At 34.2% G+C, this 23470-nt stretch overlaps 1 protein-coding gene across 2 annotated transcripts in view; it reads right to left on the reverse strand.

Moving 5' to 3' along the window:
• The window catches only part of LOC107624972, a 37566-nt gene extending 14102 nt beyond the window's left edge, over window positions 1–23464 (reverse strand). For both annotated transcript variants that reach the window (XR_001617028.2, XM_016327472.2), the window contains exons 1-5: window positions 22498–23464; window positions 21007–21306; window positions 20614–20825; window positions 1120–2946; window positions 734–985 (exon numbers count right to left, since the gene is read on the reverse strand). Coding sequence is in view for 1 of the 2 variants with exons in the window: in XM_016327472.2 (XP_016182958.1) it covers window positions 734–985; window positions 1120–2946; window positions 20614–20825; window positions 21007–21306; window positions 22498–23221 (3315 nt within the window). In the remaining variant the exon portion in view is untranslated. The remainder of the gene's footprint in view (window positions 1–733; window positions 986–1119; window positions 2947–20613; window positions 20826–21006; window positions 21307–22497) is intronic.

The following is a 23470-nucleotide window of genomic DNA, read 5'->3' on the forward strand; positions in this document are numbered from 1 at the left end:
ATTCTATGTGTCATATAATTTTCATTAATAGTAAGAGTGACTCTATAAAATAAGAGTTAATAGTGAATAAAATTTTCATCTTATCTTTAATTCACTATGAGAAAGATAGAAACTTTGACCGTTATTAAAATTTATTATTTTGATAGAATATTATTTACGGTTACAAATTGTAAAAAAAAGATATTGTTGCCAATTAATAATTGTGTCAAAAAGAATATTCAAATGTATTTTTGGAGATCACTAATTATAAAAAGGTATTTAGTAGTCTTGACGGCTAAAATTCTAAAAAAAAAAGTATTCACTTGATTTTTACCATCAATAATAATAATAATAATAATAATAATAATAATAATAATATTGTCAAAAAAAACTTTTACTTTAACAATTAATATGTCCGCGTGAAAAGTACTTTTGAATATATATACATATCCATTGTTCACATTGTTTAGTATTCACATTGTTTTCATACTTTTCCATACATATACAATTATTGAACATTAAAAATACCAAATGCCTTTTTTAAAATAATTATTAGTAGTCCAAAATATATTTAAATACTTTCTTAAACAATTATTATTTGTCAAAAAATAAATACTACTACTCTAAAATAATTGTTTCTTCTACACTAACAACAGTCAAGAATGCACAATTTTGTTGTAATAATGATATATGAATCTTATTCATTTGTTGTTATGAAATAAAAATATATGGAATGGCCAAATTACGTACATACCTTCTTTTCACTTTCAGTACCATTGCTGTTCTCTTTGAGAAGAATAAGCCTCATTTTGTCACACTCGCTGACAGATAGGCTTTGGAGAGTCTTCATATTTATAGCCATAGACAATGTTAACAAACTTTTTAAATTACCACAACCATTCACTTCCAAGTGTACCAATTTTCCAAAAGGAGGATTTTTGCCATTCCATATTTGGTGGATTTGGATAGAGGACAACTCCAATCTCTCTAATTTTGAGAATTCAACCTATGAAGAAGCACAAATAATAATAACTATTAATTTATGTCAAATGAGAAAAAAAACCATCATGTGTAAATGTTGACTAACTAAAATTTAAAATGTAAAAGAAAAATAAATTTGTTCTATAGTTCTGAACTGACCTGCTCATCGAACAATACTTTTTGTTGCGCTGTAGATGAAATGGAACAGAATCCATGAAACTCAGGTAATGATTTTAATGTCAAAGTGCGTAATTCTTGAAACTTAAGAGGCTTCGACGTGTTAGAATCTTGTGTATCTTCCGCAAAGACAATCTCCTTTAGAGAGTTACATTCTAAAATTTCAATTGTTTGAAGAGCAACCAAATGCTTGACCATAGACATTACAAAGACATTCTTTAATAAACCCAAAAGCTTAATCTTGACAACTTTTAGTTTACAAAATGAGGAGGATGAAAATGACACACGAGAGCATAGTTGCTCCATGTTATCGAGCTTGTAGAGGTGCAATGTCTCCAGTTTCGGAAAAGCATTCTCGGGATGCTTCCTCTCCTGTGGGTTGATCAAATATCGAATGCTACAAGTACTCACAATAGACAAAGTCTTAAGACATGGAAACCCTTTCAAATTCAGTGCATAAAAGATATCTTGGACACCGTTGAGTTCTTCCAGCAACAAATTCTCAACTCTTTCAAACAACATTTTGATCCCTTTCTGAGAATGAATGCCAATCTTTTTCTCCAGTATCGCCAAATACCTCAACAGTTGATATTTCTCCGGAATCTTGAAATCTGGCTCCAAATGTGTACTTGACGAGCCAATTACAATTTTATAGCTATGCAGCTTATCAAAGAACAAGTTTTCTGGCAAATGGGCAACACTTGGGATTTGTAAGTCAACATTTGTTATTTGATTTAGATGTCCCAACTCCGAAAGACTAGCATTTTTGTTTTCACTTTCCTCTCTGTTATCCACCCTCCATTCAACCAAAGTGTTTCTCATGTACAACTCCTCCAAATTAGTCAAGCTAGATATTACACCAGCTTGAATTGATTTTAGTTGGGAGCAATTACTTAAGTCAAGAATTTGCAGCTTTGACAAACCCTTCAATTTAGTAGGCAAGCTTTTAATATCAGATCCAGAAAAGCTTAGAATTCTTAGATTCTTCATGAACGTGCCAATACTGTTGCATAATTCCTCATCTAGATTAATGCATTGCTCCAAACAAAGCTTTCGGAGTTTTGTTAGGCATTTCATTGATGAAGACATTTTGGAGAGATCAATGCCAAGCAGAACCAACACTCTAAGTTCTTTCATTTCTCGGAAGAAGTCATTTGGTATTTCGAAATGTTGATGATTATTGTGAAAATGAAAGACTTTTAGTTTAGGACATTTTAAACTTTTAGGAAACTCCTCAGTGTTGACATCACAATGATGTAAGAAAACAGAAGTGTACCTTTCAAGTTTATCATCATCAGGCCATTCATCTAGCTTTCTTTTTGCCAGCACGAACACATTATTCTCTGATGCTATCAACAAAGCTGCATTGCGAACAAGATTTTGCATAGTGAAACGATCATTTGAGTAACTGTCAGACAACAAACCTGACTCTTTTAAATGGATAAGCAACATTTGCACTTGATCTCTGGCTTCCTTTGCTGTATAGACACCTTCAAGAAAACCCAAACCAATGCATAGTCTCACTAAGTCTGAGACCAATGCATCTTGACCCATACAAGCACAAAGCAAGAAGATAAGCTTGAGCTCCTCATTTGCTAGAAGCTCATAACTCAACTTTGTAGAATACTCAGGTGTTCCTGCAAGCTTTTGTCTTTCAAGTGTGTTAAGGGTCTCCTCCCAAACTGAGCGGCTTTGATTTTTCAATGCCTTTGCAGTTGTAACTATTGACATGGGCAACCCGTGACACTTCTTGGCAATGTCAATGGCTAGCCGTTCAAGATCAGAATTTTTCTCATCTGTTATTCCTACCTATTTTGCACAAAAAGAATATAAGTATTGAATACAATATCATATGATATATAATCACAACAATTTTATGAGAAAAGAAAATTGTCTAGTACTTTAACAAGTTTAAAGTAACAATATATTGGATTTTGATAATACATATACTACAAATAAAATATGCGGTCTAATTACCATGCAAATAGGGGCTGAAAATATTTGAAATCAAAGGAGCAAACAAAGTGTATATGTGTAGGCTACTGTGCAACATACAAAATGCAATTTAAATTGGAAAAGTATAGGTAGACAGTGAAAATACTAAATAATGTGAACAATGAATATATCAGATGTTCATTTCATTAGGTGTGCGGATGGTTATTCTAATATTAAGATTTAGATGAGTAATTTGGAGGTGTAGTGTGTTTTGATTTGATTGGTGGTTGTTCATGTTGTTGAAAAAAGTTATTGGTTATGTTGAGTTAAGAAATTAACTAAATTAATTAATAATGACAAACATGAATTTATTGGGCAAATTAACTAATTAGTTTTAATTATTTTGGTTAAAGTGATGCAGACCAAAAATTCAATATTCAGCTGCAGTCCAAAATTGAATAATAACAAAAACAAAGCTGGCGGGCTACAAACCAATAAAAGCCCAAAGAAAACAAAGCAAGGAACCAACGGGCTGAACTTGTTTCAAACCCGATCCAAGCCCGTATCCATCACTCCAAGTTGATCTCACTAAACTTCTCATACAAGATTGAAGTCTTCACTCTCTCTTATTGCTTCGGTCAGCAACAAGACACAAGAAAGAGAGCTTCGTCCTTCCTACTCATTTCAACAGAGAAGAAAGAAAGAGAAAGCTTATTCAGAAAGCAAATGTCTAATCACCCACATCAATCCATATTAAACTAAGTCAGAAATTAAAAGGTGATTTATTTCCATTTGCATGCAACTTACTTTCTTCACTTCATCTCAAATCTTCTGCTTTACCATTTTTGGATAAATGGAAAAAGTGTTCTCTGATCTACATTGCTGTGAATCTATGGTCAAAAGTATGTCTTGGGGACCAAGTTAGTTTTCAATGGCTGAAATAGGATTTTACCATTGGAAACATTTGTTTATGATGATCTAAGGCTTTCGGTCAAGCAAAAAGGGATCTATTCCAGCATTCCATTTTTGGAGGTAAATGGAAGAAAGTGAAAGGATAGGTTGGTGTAGCACACAGCTCGAGGAGTGGACTCAGAGGAGAGCAACCAAGCAACATGCAAGGAGATAAAAGAAGATTTTTTGTTCATTCAGAGGCAAGGAGAGAAAACCAGTGTTCTTGAGGTGTATGTTCTGAGAAAAGGTCTTTGAAGAAGTTCATCTAACTGGACAGTGCTTCCTATGCATTCCGCCAGTATGAAGAACTGAATCTGAGATTTGCTAATCTGGTTTTTCACATAGCAAAGAGGTTGTTAATGAAGTCAATCTCCTTCATGTTTTACAGATTGTGATGTACTTTTCTATGTTTATCTTTCTGTAATTTCTTGTGAGAAAAGGCATTGTGAGAAAGCTCAAGTAAAAGCCATGAGTGGAAAAAGGTTGAGTGAAACACTTGAGAGAAAAGGCTAGAGTTATTTCAGATTTCTTTAGGTATGTTTATGTCTTGTATCTTGTACCTGTGAGGTATCCCTTTCTTAGTTGGGTTAGCACTAAGAGTGAAGAGTTAGGTATTAGCATAGCCAATATCAAGTTAGGGTAGAACTTGAGTGTGAAATTGGTGTATGTAATACTTTTAACTATAGTAAAAATTCCTCCATTGTTGTGGAGGAGACTGGACGTAGGTTGCATAGCACAAGGCAACCGAACAGGATACATGCTGGTGTTAGCTTTTCTCTTCTCTACTGTGTTCTATTTTCTAATATTCATGAGACAAAAATAAATTGTCTCATAAATTTCTGCTGCTGAGTACAAACAGAATCAGAATTGAAAGTTTGTTTAAAAAGGGTCATAACAGCAACTTAAAAGGAAGGCATAGATTCAAACCCCCTTCTCTAAGCCTACCACAACCTTCAATTGGTATCAGGAGCTAAGGTCTCAAGAATCAAGCTTAACCGCTTGGAGTAAAGATCCAATGGCAAACAACTTGGGCACAACCACAGTTGCCTACACCCTCACTGAAGGCTAGTCAAACAACTGGCCACTTTTCTTCAACGGGAAGAACTATGCCTACTGGAAAGAAAGGATAAGGATCTTCATCCAATCCATTGACTACAACATATGGAAGATTATTGTGAGCGGTCCCAAGATCCCAACAAAAACAAGTGCTGATGGAGTGGTGACTCCAAAAGAAGAAGCTGAGTGGAATGAAGACGACAAGAAGAAGATGGAGCTGAATGCCAAAGCCATCAACCTTCTTCACTGTGCTATCAGTTTTGAAGAGTACCGAAAGGTGTCTAGATGCAAGACAGCCAAAGAAATCTGGAAAAAACTCCAGGTTACACACGAAGGTACTAAACAAGTCAAAGAAACGAGGATTGATATGCTGCGAAAAGAGTACGAGATGTTTAACATGAAGGATGGAGAAAGCATTGATGAAGCGTTTGAGAGATTCTCAATCATAATCAACAACCTTGATGCTATGGGTACAAACTATGCAGAACAAATCTTGGTGAGAAAACTCCTTAGAAGCCTCACAAAAGAATGGAAAACCACTGCCACTGTCCTAACCGAGAGCAACAACCTAAGCCCCATAACCTATGATGAGCTGAGAGAAAAACTTCTTGCCTATGAAACCACACACATAAACACAGACTCAAAGAAAAAGAGAATAGCCCTCAAGTCAAAAATAGAACCAAAAGAGAGTGAGTCTAATGATGGTATTTCAGATGATGAGCTTATGTTTTTTGCTAGGAGATTTAGAAGGATGATGAAGAACAAGGGCAAATACAAGGGTTCAATCTCAAAGGAACACAAGATGGACTTGAGCAAAGTTACGTGTCATCATTGCAAGGAGGCTGGACACTTCAAGCTAAACTGTCCAAAGCTCAAAAAGGATGACAAAGGAAAGAAGGAAAGGAAGAGAGTGCTCATGGCAGCTTGGGAGGATCTCGAGAACGACTCCAATGAGGAAGAAGAATCTGAAGGTGAAGACAAAGACTGTTTCATGGCTGGAAACAATAATTTTGATGAGGTAAATTACTTTGATTTGTCTATGGAAGATTTACATGCTATTATTGATGATCTCACCTTGAACACCTCAAAACTGCTTAACAAATACAATGAGTGCAGATCTGAAAAAGATGTGTTAAGAGGTGAAAATAATTTTTTAAAAGAAAAAGTGAAGCAAACAGAATGTGCATTGGACATTATTGAAGAAAACACATTTCTAAAATCTGAACTTGAAAAGTTAAAAGGAAAGCACATTGTGGATCCTTCTCATGAGTTAATTGCTAAAAATAAAAGATTAAATGACATGATTAAAAGACTGAATGGTGACTTAGCAAAATTTGCTCAAAGTTCTAGTAACTTGGACAAATTGCTTGCAAGCCAAAGACCATTATTTGAAAAATCTGGTTTATGTTACATAGCCAAGGAAGATGCAGTTTCCAATGTTTCCTCTATAAAGTTTGTGGCTTCTTCATCAAATACCAAATCCATACCAAACAAATCTGGTATTGGATATGTTCCAACATTTGAAGAAAAATTTGATGAAGTATACACAAGTGAAACTGAGCCTTCACCAAGAACCGAACCGAGTCCAAACAGCCCAGGTTTGGGATACATTTCGAAAAATGAGGTTGCTTTCAAGAAACCACCATTTTACAACAAAACCTCATATTCGAAAAGTCCAAATGTTCAAAAAAATTCTGGTGAAAATATTTTTGCAAAGAGGAATAATTTTAATAAAAATCAGTTTGTCAAAAGAAATGCATCTCTTCTAAAAACCAGAAAATTTCAATCCTTTAATCATTTCAAGCAAAATAACTCACCTCAATTTCAGCGACACACATCAGAAAATCATTGTGTTAATTGTAAAAAATTTGGTCACTCATATGCACAATGTTTCATTGAAAAGAGAGTTGTGGGAAACCAAATTTATAATGTTGTTTGTGATTTCAATGCACTTGGGCAACCAAGATGGATTAACTTCAAAGGATCAAAATTAATTTGGATACCTAAGGCTACTTGAAACTCTTCATGCAGATTTGCCTAGCATCCAAGAACAAAAAGGACATGTGGTACATGGATAGTGGATGCTCAAGGCACATGACTGGAAGGTCAACTTACTTCATCAAACTAAACAAGTATGATGGAGATTTTGTGACCTTTGGAGATGATGGTAAAGGTAAAATTATTGCTGTTGGAAAAGTAGGTAATGAACAATCTACTTTCATTGATGATGTACTTTTGGTATGTGGTTTGAAGCACAATCTTTTGAGTATAAGTCAGCTGTGTGATTTAAGATATTTAGTGACTTTCAAAAGACTTGAATACTGTTTTGTTAATGAGAAAACAAATGAAGTACTTTTTGTTGCCAAGCGTTTTAATAATGTGTATGGACTTACTCTTGATGAACTAAAGGATCAAAACGTAGCTTGTTTTCATTCTAAAGAATCTGAAAAGTGGTTATGGCACAAGAGATTGGGCCATGCAAGTATGTTTCAAATAAACAAACTTGTGAAGAAAGAATTTGTAAGAGGTCTTCCATTGATAAAATTTGACAAAGACATCAATTGTGATGCTTTCCAAATGAGAAAAAAAACTAAAAGTTCCTTTAAACCAAAGGAAGACATCTCCACTAAAAGACCACTTGAATTGCTACACATTGATTTATTTGGTCCAACAAGAACTCAAAGCCTAGGTGGTAAACATTATAGTTTAGTGATTATGGATGACTATACTAGGTTTGGTTGGGTTTTATTTCTTGCACACAAAAATGAAGCCTTTTCGGTCTTTGAACCTTTTTTCAAGAAAATTCAAAATGAAAAGGATTTAAAAATCTCTTCTATAAGAAGTGATCATGGAACTGAATTTGAAAACAATTTATTTGAATCCTTTTGTGAGGAATTTGGAATATCTCACAACTTCTCTTGTCCAAGAGCACCACAACAAAATGGTGTGGTAGAAAGAAGAAATAGAAGCATACAAAAAATGACAAGAGCTATGCTTTGTGAGAGTAATGTTCCAAAATTCCTTTGGGCTGAAGCGGTTAACACAGCTTGTCACATTTTGAATAGAACAATCATAAGAAAATTTTTTAAGAAAACTCCTTATGAACTTTGGAAAGGTTACCCACCAAACTTAGACTACTTGCACATCTTTGGATGCAAATGTTTTGTTTTAAATAACAAGGATAATTTGGGTAAATTTGATCCAAAGGCGTATGAGTGTTTGTTTGTAGGATATTCCACAACTAGTAAAGCATATAGAGTTTATCATCATGATGCTAGGATTATTGAGGAATCCATACATGTTACATTTTGTGATACTAACTTGGTGCAAAGTATTTTGGAAGATTGTGATGCAGAAAATCAAGCTCAAAAGGATGATGAAACTGTGCAAAATCAAGAAAATGGAAATTCTGTTCAAACTGAACCAGAAACTACAGTAGCTGAAAATTCAAGAGACAATTCCATTTTGTCTCATGAATCTGAAGGAAATCCTGAAGCCAGCAGCACCCAGAATCCTTTGGTGACTGAAACTGCCTCCAAGTCCACCAGACATCGTGAATGGAGATTCTTGAAGAATTATCCTGAGGAATTTGTCATTGGAGATGTCTCTCATGGAGTTAGAACTCGGTCCTCAACAAGAAAAGAAAATGAAGGAACAAACATTGCCCTTCTCTCACAAATGGAGCCTCAAAATGTCAAAGAAGCCCTTAGTGACCCTTCTTGGGTTAAAGCAATGGAGGATGAGCTTCTTGAGTTTGAGAAGAATCAAGTGTGGACTTTGGTTCCAAGGCCAAGTGGAAAGAAAGTGACCGGCACCAAGTGGATATTTCGGAACAAGTTAGGAGAAGATGGAAGCATTCAAGAAACAAGGGAAGGCTGGTGGCACAAGGATATGACCAAGAAGAAAGAATAGACTTTGATGAATCCTTTGCCTCTGTTGCCCGAATGGAAGCAATAAGACTTCTCTTAGCTTATGCTGCATTTTATGGTTTTAAATTATATCAAATGGATGTGAAATGTGCATTTTTGAATGGTGTGATAGATAGAGAAGTGTATGTGGAGCAACCACCTGATTTTGAAAATAAAGAGCATTCTAATCATGTTTTCGAACTATCTAAAGCTCTCTATGGTTTAAGACAAGCTCCTAGAGCTTGGTATGAGAGACTTAGCTCTTTTCTTTTGAAAAATAGTTTTCAAAGAGGCACCACAGACACAACTCTATTCATCAAGAATTCTAATGATTCTTTTATTCTAGTCCAAATATATGTTGATGACATTATTTTTGGATCAGCCAATGAATCCCTTTGTTCTAAATTTGGAAAACTCATGACAAGTGAATTTGACATGAGTATGATGGGTGAACTTAATTTTTTCCTTGGGCTACAAACTAAACAAACTGAAAATGGTATTTTCATTCATCAAGAGAAGTATGCCAAGGAATTGGTTAAGAAATTTGGTATGAAAAATGCCAAACCCATGGGGACTCCCATGTACCCTAATTCAAAATTAGATAAGGGAGAAACTGAGAAAGATGTAGATGAGACTAGGTATAGAGGAATGATTGGTTCTCTTATGTACTTAACTTCCTCTAGATCCGATATTGTGCAAAGTGTTGGATTGTGTTCAAGGTTCCAATCCAAACCTAAAGAGTCACATCTTTCTGCAGTTAAGAGGATCATTAGATATGTTCATGGCACATCTAACTTTGATCTTTGGTATCCTAAGATTGATGATTTTTCTGCAGTTGATTATTGTGATGCAGATTTTGCTGGTGATAGAGTTGATAGAAGGAGCACTTCGGGCTTATGCTGCTTCCTTGGAAGGTCCTTGAATGTTTGGTCAAGTAAGAAGTAGCCAACAGTGGCTTTATCCACTGCAGAGGCTGAGTATATAGCTGCTTCTTCTTGCTGTTCTCAGCTTATGTGGTTAAAAACACAGTTTGCCGATTACAAATTAAATGCTGAAAATATTCCCTTGCTGTGTGATAACATGAGTGCCATTAATATTTCTAAAAATCCAGTTTTGCACTCTAGGACTAAACATATTGAAGTGAAATTTCACTCAATAAGAGAACGTGTCCAAAAGGGGGATATTAGCATTAAATTTGTTAAATTGGAGGAGCAATTAGCAGATATTTTCACAAAACCACTTGCTGAGGACAGATTCGGCATGCTTAGGACTAGCCTAGGAATTTTAAACTATGATTCATTGTTTGAAAATTGCTAATGTGTTTTCTTGAGCTTTTTGTCTTATAAACAGGTATGAGAAAATTCTGGGCAAATGAAGAACCTTCTCTTTAAACTGCATTCTCTAGCCTTATTGCACGTGCTGAATCATCTGGGCCTATCTTAAATATTCAGATTCTGTGTGGTCCATACATGTTTCCTTAAAATGAACCAACTCTGGGCTTAAATGAGTGCTACATCATACATGTGTTTCATTTTATTTTAATTTGTTCTTTTTGTCCTTTAGTAAAAAGTTTTCATATTTAAAATTACTTTCTGTTTTAATTTTTTAATAAGATTAAATCACTTTTCTTTGTGATGTCAAGTCTTTTTGGTTGATTTACCAAATCTGAAAAAGAAAGATTTTTCTTTTGATTGAAACATTGGAATTTTTGGACTGGAATCATCTTTTTAACATCAAAAAGCCAATGCACCCACCTTTGGTCAAAGAGTTTTATGCTAATATGATTTACCATGAGGACAGTGTTCTTTCTTATGTCAAGGGGCGACACATTGTGTTAAATTATGAAACAATCAGTGATTCATTGAAATACATTGATATTGGGGCTTGTGCATTTACTTCGGGTAAGTGGGATGAAGGAGTTGGTATTTCTTTCAATGATGCTTTGACTCATGTTTGTGAACATGTTTCCCTGATTAATGGCATTACACCCACTCACAAAGCCCTAGGATATGAACATGCTCAATTGCACCGAATTGTCAACCACATCATTCTTTCTCAAAGTGGTTCATATCAAAGGGTCTCTTATACTAACACTCTTGTTTTGTATGCCCTTCTCACTAAAATAGAAATCTTTTTCTTATTTGATGGTAAGATACATGTTTAATTTTGTTATAAGTGAGAAAGATAAAGCTCTTCCTTATGGCATATTCTTAACTTGCATTTTTGAACACTTTGGTGTTGTTTTGTCTAAAGAGTCATATGAGAATAGACACTCTTATCTAAAGGAAGGTGGTTCAGTGAAACAACAAGAGACCCACTCGTTCTGAAAGGCCGGTTCTTGATAATGATGATCGTGATTTCATTCCTGAGGAATCTCCTCCTCCATCCTCCACGGGAACTTCGGCCTTCACTAGATACAAAACTGTTCTATATGAAGTTTTTTTAAGGATGTGGTGCAGGAATTTGTTTCTCAGTCAAACCATTTGTTTGCTAGGAGTAAGGAGTAAAGAAAACTAGCCACCAAGCATGAAAACTTCCTCAGAAAATCTAGAGATAGAGTGGCTGTATGAGTATGAGTAGCATGATTGTGAATTTTGATTGCTGCTGAATTTTTATTGTGAATCTTGATTGCTGCTACTATGATAATTTTAAATAAGTTGTTGTCATGTGAATTTTGAATGTGCTGTCATATGATTTCTGAAAGTGAATTTCAGTTATGAATCTGCCTTACATGATAAGCTGCTATGTCTTACTAAGTTTTGGACACCAAAACTTGTATTGATCATTGCTGTTTTACTGTGTCTGTTTGTTCCACCCTTAATGACAAAAGGGGGAGTAGTGCATAACGAAGAATTTGAAATTTTGAAATTTTGCTGTGATTTTGAAATTTTGCTGCTGCTGTGTTTTGTTTGGCATGAGAATGTGAATTTGCTTTACATGATTTATTGCTCTGCTTTGCCATTGCTAGTCGTGATGCTTTGTATTGCTAAGTTCTTGAGCAATTTTGGGCTAGATATCTGGTATCATTGCTGATATATTTTGTTCAGTTTTGAGATATATATTGGTTGTTTGCACAATCCCTTGATTCAGGTCCATGAGAAGTTAAATTGTTTGAAAACCTTGCTGACTGCTTCATCCACAGTTAACATAGTGTATATAGTCTATTATTGTGTTTCCTATGAGTACATGCAAACAGGAAGGAAGAGAAGAGCACAAATCTAGGGGGAGCATTTCTTGAAAAAGAAAGGGGGAGCAACCCAAAAGCAAGTAACATTATTCAAAGGGAAGTTCCTTAACCTAAATCAAATTCATTTCTATTTGAGCATTGTTTCAATTATGTTTGTCATCAAGGGGGAGATTGTTGAGTTAAGAAATTAACTAAATTAATTAATGATGACAAACATAATTTATTGGGCAAATTAACTAATTAGTTTTAATTATTTTGGTTAAAGTGATGCAGGCCAAAAATTCAATATTCAGCTGTAGCCCAAAATTGAATGATAACAAAAACAAAGCTGGCGAGCTACAAACCAATAAAAGCCCAAAGAAAACAAAGCAAGGAACCAACGGGCTGAACTTGTTTCAAACCCGATCCAAGCCCGTATCCATCACTCCAAGTTGATCCCACCAAGCTTCTCATACAAGATTGAAGTCTTCACTCTCTCTTATTGCTTCGGTCAGCAACAAGACACAAGAAAGAGAGCTTCGTCCTTCCTACTCATTTCAATAGAGAAGAAAGAAAGAGAAAGCTTATTCAGAAAGCAAATGTCTAATCACCCACATCAATCCATATTAAACTAAGTCAGAAATTAAAAGGTGATTTATTTCCATTTGCATGCAACTTACTTTCTTCACTTCATCTCAAATCTTCTGCTTTACCATTTTTGGATAAATGGAAAAAGTGTTCTCTGATCTACACTGTTGTGAATCTATGGTCAAAAGTGTGTCTTGGGGACCAAGTTGGTTTTCAATGGCTGAGATAGGATTTTACCATTGGAAACATTTGTTTATGATGATCTAAGGCTTTCGGTCAAGCAAAAAGGGGTCTATTCTAGCATTCCATTTTTGGAGGTAAATGGAAGAAAGTGAAAGGATAGGTTGGTGTAGCACACAGCTCGAGGAGTGGACTCAGAGGAGAGCAACCAAGCAATATGCAAGGAGATAAAAGAAGATTTTTTGTTCATTCAGAGGCAAGGAGAGAAAACCAGTGTTCTTGAGGTGTATGTTCTGAGAAAAGGTCTTTGAAGAAGTTCATCTAACTGGACAGTGCTTCCTATGCATTCTGCCAGTATGAAGAACTGAATCTGAGATTTGCTAATCTGGTTTTTCACATAGCAAAGAGGCTGTTAATGAAGTCAATCTCCTTCATGTTTTACAGATTGTGATGTACTTTTCTATGTTTATCTTTCTGTAATTTCTTGTGAGAAAAGGCATTGTGAGAAAGCTCAAGTAAAAGCCATGAGTGGAAAAAGGCTGAGTAAAAAAAAAAGCCTAGAGTTATTTCAGATTTCTTTAGGTATATTTATGTCTTGTATCTTGTACCTGTGAGGTATCCCTTTCTTAATTGGGTTAGCACTAAGAGTGAAAAGTTAGGTATTAGCATAGCCAATATCAAGTTAGGGTAGAACTTGAATGTGAAATTGGTGTATGTAATACTTTTAACTATAGTGAAAATTCCTCCATTGTTGTGGAGGAGACTGGACGTAGGTTGCATAGCACAAGGCAACCGAACCAGGATACATGCTGGTGTTAGCTTTTCTCTTCTCTGCTGTGTTCTGTTTTCTGATATTCATGAGACAAAAATAAATTGTCTCATAAATTTCTGCTGCTGAGTACAAACAGAATCAGAATTGAAAGTTTGTTTAAAAAGGGTCATAACAGCAACTTAAATGGAAGGCATAGATTCAACCCCCTTCTCTAAGCCTTCCACGACCTTCAGGTTACCTAGCATAACCTATTTAAATTAGGTTATTGCTATGATATCTAAAAAATAGTATCTAACTTGTTAAAAAAAAGTAGAGAGAAACAATAATTTTTAGCCAACAATTCACAATAAATAGAAGGCAAAACATCTAAAACTAGAAATAATAAAAAATCCAAAATTCAAACCAACAAATTTAAGATTTAGTATTCAAAATTTATGTTTAGAATTTAGTGTTTAAAGTTAGAATTTAGGGTTTGGAGTTTAAAGTTTAGGGTTTAATATTTGAATTTAGAGAGGGTTTAGAATTTAGGGTTTAAGGTTTTAGATTTAGGATTTAAGATTTAGAATTTAGGATGACCAATAGTGGGTAGATGAAGGAGGTGGTTGTCGGCGATAGAGGTGGCCTGTAGCGACAGAGATGGTCTGCGGTGGTCCCTGGCTGGAGGTGATCGACAGTGGCAGTTATGGCAGGCACAGCAACAATAGTGATTGGTAGTTGAGATAATATTTTTGTGGTGATTGGTGAAATTGTGGTATTAAAAAAAAAGATAAAAGTAATTTCAAAAAAATTGTGACTGGGTATTGAACTTTTTTTTGTATTGGTTGATTTCTTTTTAGTTACTTAAGTCTATATAAGCGTATATAAACTGTGTTCTTTTTTCCCAAAGATAGTACTTACTCATTTAATAAAAAAGAATACCGAGTGGTCCTTCGTGGACAACCAATTAAAAATGTCGAAAATACTCAAAGAAACAATTATCATAATATAAAACAGAGTAAAAGTTCTAGTGTCTTCCTCTAGTAGCTGTGAATTCTTTAGCTAATAGAGCTTTTTCCCCTTAGATTCCACACTTGCCGAGAGTGGCCGCAGCTTAGCAGATAATGACTCATCGATTCCTCACGGTTGCATCTTGGGCACTTCGGTGAAACGTCTCTGATCCGAGAATAAAGCTTTTTTCTTACGAGTATTCCTCTATACAAGGCCTTCCTACAAAAATTTTCATCACTTTGGGTGGGCATTTCATTTTCCAGACTGAGCTCCACAATATTTTTTTCTAAAGTACTCTAGCAATGTTTTCACTAGAGGATGGAAGAATTAGTACCTAATTTTGTCACCTGAGCTCACCAAATAAGTACCCTTCTTCTCTTTACTCCATATGATTCTGTCTCTTCCTTCTCTGATTGGTGTATTCAAGATGGGTTGGGCTGTGTTTGTGTTAAAAGTATTTGTAATGAGTTTTGCATTTCAGGTTTCTTGTTCAGTCATTAGTTGTTTAATCCACACCACATTTTGTACTGCATTTTGACTCATAGACTCTAGTGTTGATGGGTGGTTTGCTATCCAATTCTCTTCCCAAATTTGTATATGGGACCCTGTACCTATCTACCAAAAAATTCCCTTCTCCAGAACCTTCTGACCCTCCAATAATCTTCTCCAAATCCAAGATGAGTTGGTACCAGTGCCAGCTTTAAGGAAGTATGAATAGGAAAAATATTGGCTCTTAAGCACTTTGTAAACTAGAGAGTCTGTGTTTGTAGTTAGCCTCCACTCCTGTTTTTCTAGTATCGCTAGATTGAAAGCCTTCAGGTCCTTGAAACCAAGGCCTTCCTCACTTTTACTTCTGCTGAGAGTATCCCATTTATCCAATACAATATGTTTTCTCTTGTTTTTGCCCCCACCAAAATTTCATCATCTGCCTTTGAATTTCTTCAATCAATGTTTCTAGTAGTTTAAAGCAACCAAGTGTATATATGGGATTGCTAAGCCAACTAATTTAATTAGTACTTTTTTATCACTGCTAAAAGCATCGTTCTCTTCCAGTGTAGCAACTTTTTAGAGACTTCGTCTTTAATGTAACTAAATGTTTCTTTCTTTGACCGGTGCATAAATACAGGAATTTCCATATATTTGTTTTGCATGCCAATGTGTGGGACCTGCAGCAGTGTAGAAAAGCTCGTCTCTCTATTCGGGAGGTGTATTTCGGCTGAAGAAAATAGAAGACTTGTTGAGGTTCACTTCTTGGCCGTTATGTCATTGTAAGTCTGTAGAATTCTCAATAGATTTTGACATGATAGTGCATCTGCTCTGAAAAATAAAATTGAGTCGTCTGCAAAAATAACAAATGACTGATGGAAGGGAATCTACTATTAATTTTTAGCCCAACAACTTAATTTTTTTGTTCTCCTCTGTGGAGCAGATGAGAGAGCCCCTATGCACATATGAGAAATAGATAGGGAGAAAGAGGATCTCCTTATCGGAGACCTCTTGATGGCCTAAAAAATCCACGTGGTTGACCATCCACAGTAACAGAGTAGGAAACAGTAGTGATGCATTCCTTAACCTAGTCAATCCTTCTATTGCAAAAACCCATTATTTGCATCATCTCTCATAGAAAATTCCATTTCACCCTATTGTATGCCTTACTCATGTCTAGTTTCAAAGCTAAGTCCCATCCCCCATACCTTCTATACTTCAAATAATGCATAAACTCATGTGTTATTAGAACATTATCACTAATGTGTCTCCCTTTTATAAAAGCACTCTGGTTTTCATTGATAATCTTATCGATGATGAATTGCTTTCTATGTACAAGAACTTTGGAAATAGTTTTATAAAAAACTGTACTTAGGCTAATTGGTCTCATATGGCTCATTGCATCTGCCCCTGGTATCTTTGAAATCAAGCAAATATGTGTGTGATTCAAAGCCTTAAGTATCTTATCCCTTACAAAGAAGCTTTTTATTGCTTTACATGTATCCTCCCTGATATCCTCCAAGAAAAATTGAAAAATTTTGTGGTGAAACCATCCTCTCCAGACGTTGAAAAAGCATTAATAGAGTATACTACCCTTTCAATTTCTTTGTCTACAATCAGACGTGTGAGAATTCGATTAATATGGTTAGTGATTTTCCTCTCCAAAGTCTTTAGTGCTTCAGTTGCAGCCTCAGGTATTTTAGAAGCACACAAGTTTTCCAAATAAATCTGTGCCTGTCCTGCTATACCCTCGGACGTGAAGTGAGCTTCTCCTGTTTCATCCTTTAGGTGCCCTAACCTATTTTTTCGAGTACTCGCTTGAGCTTTGGCATAGAAGAGCTTCGTATTTTGATCACCTCATCTCAACCACTGGATTCTGCCTTTTTCTTTCCAATATATTTCCTTATTAATGTATGCTTCGGATAACTCCTCCTCTAAAGACCGTAAGAAAACCCCATCAGCCATACCAGTCTTCTCTTTTTTAGCTTCAATTTTTCCTTCAAGTTCTAGGATCTGCCATTGGGAGTGGCAATTGCTATGAACCTGCCAATCCATGAATTTATGTCTCACTTTCTTTAACTTACTGAATAGAATAAAACATTGGTGAATTAACAACTATTTCCTTCCACGTCTCCCTAACTAACCTTATAGCCTCCACATTCTCACACTATCATTCCTAAAACCTAAACCTTCTCTTTGGCCTACTGTTATTCAAATCAAAGTTAACCAACAGTGGAAAGTGGTCGGATCTTTGATCTGACAAGTGCAAAACACTTGCATTTGGGAAGTTTAACTTCCACTCACCTGTAACCAAACATCTGCCAATTCTTTCTCTAATAAAGCATCCACCAAACTGTCTATTGTTCCATGTAAATTTTCTCCTTTCATAACCCAAATTCACTAACCTGCCTACATTAAGAAGATTGTTAAAACTCTCTATAGATGTGGTTAATTTCATCCTCCCTACTTGTTTCTCATGATAGGCTAAAATGGCATTGAAATCTCTAACCACTATATAGTACTGCCCTGCATCTTTAATTAAATTCAACAACTTTTCAAATTGAGCTTCTCGCATTCTTTCCTTACTAGGTAGGTGAACTGTAAAAACAGTACAAGTTTGAGTCCTATTCGGATCTGTCCAACTGAATTGAATGTAAAAATCCTCATGTTTGTCCACTGTTACTAGTGTATTAGTTTTCCATGCCAAAGATAAACCACTAGCCAATCCCTACGAATTTACACAATGGACATTATCGAACCCCACCTTCTTACATTGTCTCATAACGAACGAAGTATTGTTGATAGTTTCGCATAGAAATAATATTTTGAGAGAATGAGATTTACTAATCTCTTGTATATTGTGAACTATCAGGGATTTTTCCAAACCCCGACAGTTTCACGTCATCATCTTCATGGACCTTGGGGTGCCAATTCTGGGTTGGTGCCCTCCCTCATCATTATATCCTCCTCACTGCATCACTGTTTCTTGGTCCCAAATTCTTCTACTACCTCCATAGTTATCCTCTTCTCTCAACTCACATCCCTCTCCTTTCATCCATGCATCCTAGCTAATTTCTTATATGATTCTTCTTTTTTTTTACTCTAGTTCATTTGACTGGCCAAAACAGAAGAGATTATTTGTGCTCGGCACTACTTTTCCCACTGTCCTCTTGCTACTCTGCTCATTAAATGTAATTTTAACCACATCTTCAATTTCTGCGGAGTATTCGCGTTGTTCCTTACTACCCCAACTTGCTTTGTGGTTAGTTGTAGTTGATTTTCTTTAGGTTTTTTCATGTTGCATTTTGTACACTAAACTATGTTCCTCTCCCGCCTTATATTTTTTATTCTCCTGCATTATAATTTTTTCAAACTCCTTAACAAGCTAACTAGAATTGGCTTTTGAGAACCCTTCTTCAGAGACTCCTTTATTTTGGGCTTAATAAGATTGGTATTCTCTTTATCTGATACATACCATCTCCCAAACTTCTCAGTCTTCAACCATGTCCCCCATCCCTCCTCCAAACATTCATTCTCATCCTCATCTTCTACAAAGGAGCTGCATGTTCTTTTCTCATGTCCCAAATGTCCGCAGTAATGACAAAAATTACCGATTTTTTCATACTTGACCAACAATTCAATTACTTTTCTGTTTGGTTCTACAATTTTCAGCGATCTCTTCAATGGTTTTGTTACATCTAAGAGAATTTTCACCTTCAGCACCTTTACTTCTCTACCCTTCATCTCAAAAAAATCTACATCTTGTGCAACCCCCAAATTCTCTCTAATCTTCCTCCCTAACTATTAGTATCAACGTTCTAAAAATCGAACCGGATCGGACCAGACAGTCAAATCAGACCGAACAGTAAAACTGTCCAATCAAGAACTGCTAACTTATACGGTTTGATTTACAATCTAAAATTGCCTAGACAGAAACCGTTCTTGAACCATTGAACTGGATAAAAATCAGTTGATCGGATCGAACCAAAACCCAACCAGTTTTCAAAAAAACAAAAAAAAAACTCTCACCCTAAAAAAATGTACTCAACCCTCTCACCTTCAAAATACACACAGAGCTTAATTCAACTACCTAACACCATTTCATTGATATATTCTCTTCCGCGAACAACACTTGGGACTTCCTCCAGAGAAAAAAAGAACATAGAGAAATGTAGAAAATCATAAACGCAATAACGCATTAAAAGAAGGGAAAAGTGAAAAATGAAGAAGAAAATGCCAGCAGAACGATAGAGAAAGCAGCGGATCAAAGATGTACGGTGAATCCAGAATAGTCAGGCGTGATGACAATGATTTTGAGATTGAGGGACAATGGATGTGCAAAAAGGAGCACTGGAGCTTGTTACTTTGTTTTATCACTTTATTATGGCTTAGGATATTAATACCCTTACCTACTGATTGGATTATAAGGGATTCATAGGAAGTTATGAGTGATAATTAGGGTTCTATTTGAGTCAAATTCTACAATTTTTTTACCCTTCTTATGATGATTAGCTAGGATTACTCATGATGAAGTTCAGGTGCAACCTAATCTAAGTTAACTAAAGTAACACAATCTCAAGTGTTTAATAATTTTAATTTGAATTAAAATTTTATAAATTGTCAAAATTGTCAAATATATATGGTATGTGATATATATATAGATAGATTTTCATTAAATTTGTTCCATTAAAATTGATTCTCAAGGTAAAACAATATGGTAACGAAAAGGTAGCTAAACATACTGTAAAATTTGTGTCACAATATTGCACAAAAATAATCTTTAGGTTTGGGCAAAATACGCATGTGTGAGAGACAGAGGTGTAATACGCTTGTATTGGCATACTGAGAGGAGAAAGAACAAATCTCTTGCAGCAATTTCAATACGACTCAAATTGCATCCAGGAATTTTTTAAAGATTTGAATTTTTTGAAGTTTGAATTTTACTTTAGAAAATAAAATATGATCTATCACTGTTTATTTCATAGGTGAAACAAAAAAAATATATAAAAAAAATATTTAATAGTAAGAAATCTAATTTTATCCTCTAAAATGAAAATCTAAAATTTAGAAGATTCAAATTTATTTTTTAATTGATCAAATCAGATCCATCAATTTTTATTTCAAAAAATTAAAATATCTTAAAAGTTTATAATACTAAAATCGAACCCAATAATTCTCTTTTTTAAGAGTAGAAATTTTAAAAACATAAAATTGTACTTAACATTTTTTTTTCAAAAAAAAAAAATCTCATAAATAGATATCAAACCCAGCAATTTCTTATTTTGTTAAATGATCTCCATATCTTGAGAAAAACACAAAAATACCAATATCCATAAAATATATTTTAGCTCGATATTAAAATTTTTTAATCCAATATTTAATGTAGATATATATAAATAACGAATAGTTGGCTAAAAATAATGTATTTATAAATAATAGATTCTAACCTTATTTTTGAACAATATTTTGGCGTCGTTAGGATTTATGACATCTAGAGAGATAATTGAACTTGCATTCACATCCATCTGGTTCAATACTCGTTTTGCCTCAGAAATTAGCAAAACCTTGCATCCTTTTTTATTCTCTTGTGATGCTTTCCCTGCTTTACTAGAACCACTAGAGGTGTCTTTAATTTGTTTCTCTGTTTTCGTCTTGTTAGCTACAAAAATATGGATATTAGTATTGAATACAATGCAAAACAGTATATGTATAATATATAAATATGATAATAAAAAGTTGCTTATAAATTTAAGAAATTTAAGGTATTATCTAATATAAATATATATATGATATGCGTATGGAAATAAAAATTAAAATATTTGTGCATTATAATTTGTTACCATCTATTCCTGACTTTAATCTTGTCAAATTTTGTCTATCACCAACAAAATTTTTTGTCTCTGCCAAATTTTGTTTATCACCAACAAAATTTTCTGTCTCTGCCTTAGTTAAAGCTGCTCCAGAGGGATTAGAAGATCTTATTCCTTGTTTGAGAACGAGATTCTTTTTGTCATCTTCACCCTGTGATGGAATTCCCAACATATCCAAGTCCACTTTTGTATACATATCATCAAGGATTATAAGAGTGTCTTTTTCTTTCTTCAATTTCTCTCTTATGCGAATAGCTCTTGCATACTCACCTACGTTATAAAAGTATCATAGATATAAAACACAAATACAACAGAAAACTATTTTTTAAAAAAGAAAAAAAAAAGAAAAATCAACCCCAACAATGCCATCAGACCTATTTAGGGCCACTTTTCTCTTAAGGCATAGCCATCGAAGATAAAGATTAAGGAGATAAATATTTATATAAAAATATTTTTTATGTTAAGATAATATTTAAAAATTATTAAATAATTTAATAAAATTAATTAAATTATTATTTAATAATTTTTAATTATTAATTTTACATAAAAATAATTACATGTTAAATTAATTACACTTAAGATTTCACCGACAAATAAGTAATAATGTGGCTAAGAGTGAGGGTGACAACATGCTTAGCTAGACAAACTAAGGTGAATTTATACAGGACTAATTAAAGTTTCTTTACATTATAAAACTAATTAGTTTTAATTTTGAGCTGTTGGATTCATTCGGTCTTTAATTCATTCTCAAGTCTAATAGGAAGTGAGTCAAGTGACCACTATGTATTAAGCATCTTTGTCATTTAATTAATTTAAGGTGCACGCTCCTTGTTTCATTGATCCTATTTTAACACACATTTTATATAACTAAATGATTAATTTAATGAATAATTTTTTTCCATGCAGTTTGATTGTGCAAGAATTATCAAGTTTAACAATATTCTAGATATTATGTTTGTAGATTTGTCCCAAATACTTACTCCAATATTTTTACGAAACTAGTAGTATTTGATCGATCTCTCTCTATATATGTGTATTATTGATGACTGGTATAATAATATTTTAAATAGTATATTATTTAAGTGAATTAGAAAAAAATAAAAAAAAAGTCTAAAAAACGTTTATTAATTAATGGAAGTAGAGGTAAACCACCAAAGAGCAAAGAACATTACAAATAAAATGCGAGGAAGGTTAGGGGAAGCAACTTTTGTGATTTATAGCCATTAATAATATTTTTAATGGTGTGAGATTTTATCCAACAATGTAAAATTACTCATTTTTTTTTAATTATATATTAGTCAAAATTTAATAAAATTACTTATCCTAGACTTTTTCATAAAAATGCTACTCAAACAACCACCGAAAATTCACTGTCTCTTTTTTTTGTTTGAGCAGTTTTGAAAATATAGTTGTTTGCATTTATTATAGGTATAAAATATAGATAGATAGATAGACACTCACTCTCCTCTTGCAATGTTATTCCGAGCATGTCAGCAATCTGTCCTTGAATTTTTCTGATGTCTGGATTTTTGCCCACATTTGCCATAATGACCATATCAAATAACTTAGGTTCTCGATTTTGAAGTGTGTTAATAGCTTTTATGACCAAAGTAGTCTTTCCCATACCAGCTAGGCCGTGAACACCAACCATTGTAGCACTCGAATCTTCCAAGGCTTTTTTAACATCTTCCATATTTTGTTTTCTTGAATCAAGCTCTTCATATTCAACAGAAGGAAGCGCATAACCCATTGAAGAAGGCGGGCCCTGCCAACGAGATATACTATCATGCTTCTCATTTTGCAATTCTTCAACCCTTTCTTTGATATCTTCTGCTTTTTTGCTGCGATGATATCTTATGTCTAGATTTTGAAATGGAAAAGCAAGTGCATATCCTTCATTTTTATCATGTTCTTCTTTAAATTTTTCATATTTAGCAACAATTGCATCCACACGAGCCAACCATTCTACAACATTATCATATATAGCTCTCCCATACCGTCCTTCATCTTCTTCGGCTTTATCACGCACCCCATCTCTATCATTCTTGAGAGCCTCTACAGCTTTGCTTACATTGTCAAATCTTTTCTCGTAATCCCACACGTAGCCTAGTTGCGTTGTTAAGAAAGTAGATACTGCATCGAATGCACGTTCTTGCAAAAAGTCAGGTACAAAGGGGATCGACATGCTTTTATTTCATCCTTGGTATCCTTTAATTTTGCTACATCTTCATGCTACACATGATGTAGAACTCAATGAGAAATTGAAAATGTATAAATGATGAAATATAAAAATACTCCCCTGATTTATAATATCCGTTTTATTTTTATTCTTTAAAGTTTTAACATTTTTATTTCTAATCATAGTTCTTCTGTTTCTTTTTTTTTTTTATGTAAATTTACCCATAATGATGATATAATTTTGAGAGAGAGATCG

The sequence above is a fragment of the Arachis ipaensis genome, chromosome B02, assembly GCF_000816755.2.
Source record: "Arachis ipaensis cultivar K30076 chromosome B02, Araip1.1, whole genome shotgun sequence".
In the NCBI taxonomy this organism is placed as follows: Eukaryota; Viridiplantae; Streptophyta; class Magnoliopsida; order Fabales; family Fabaceae; genus Arachis; species Arachis ipaensis.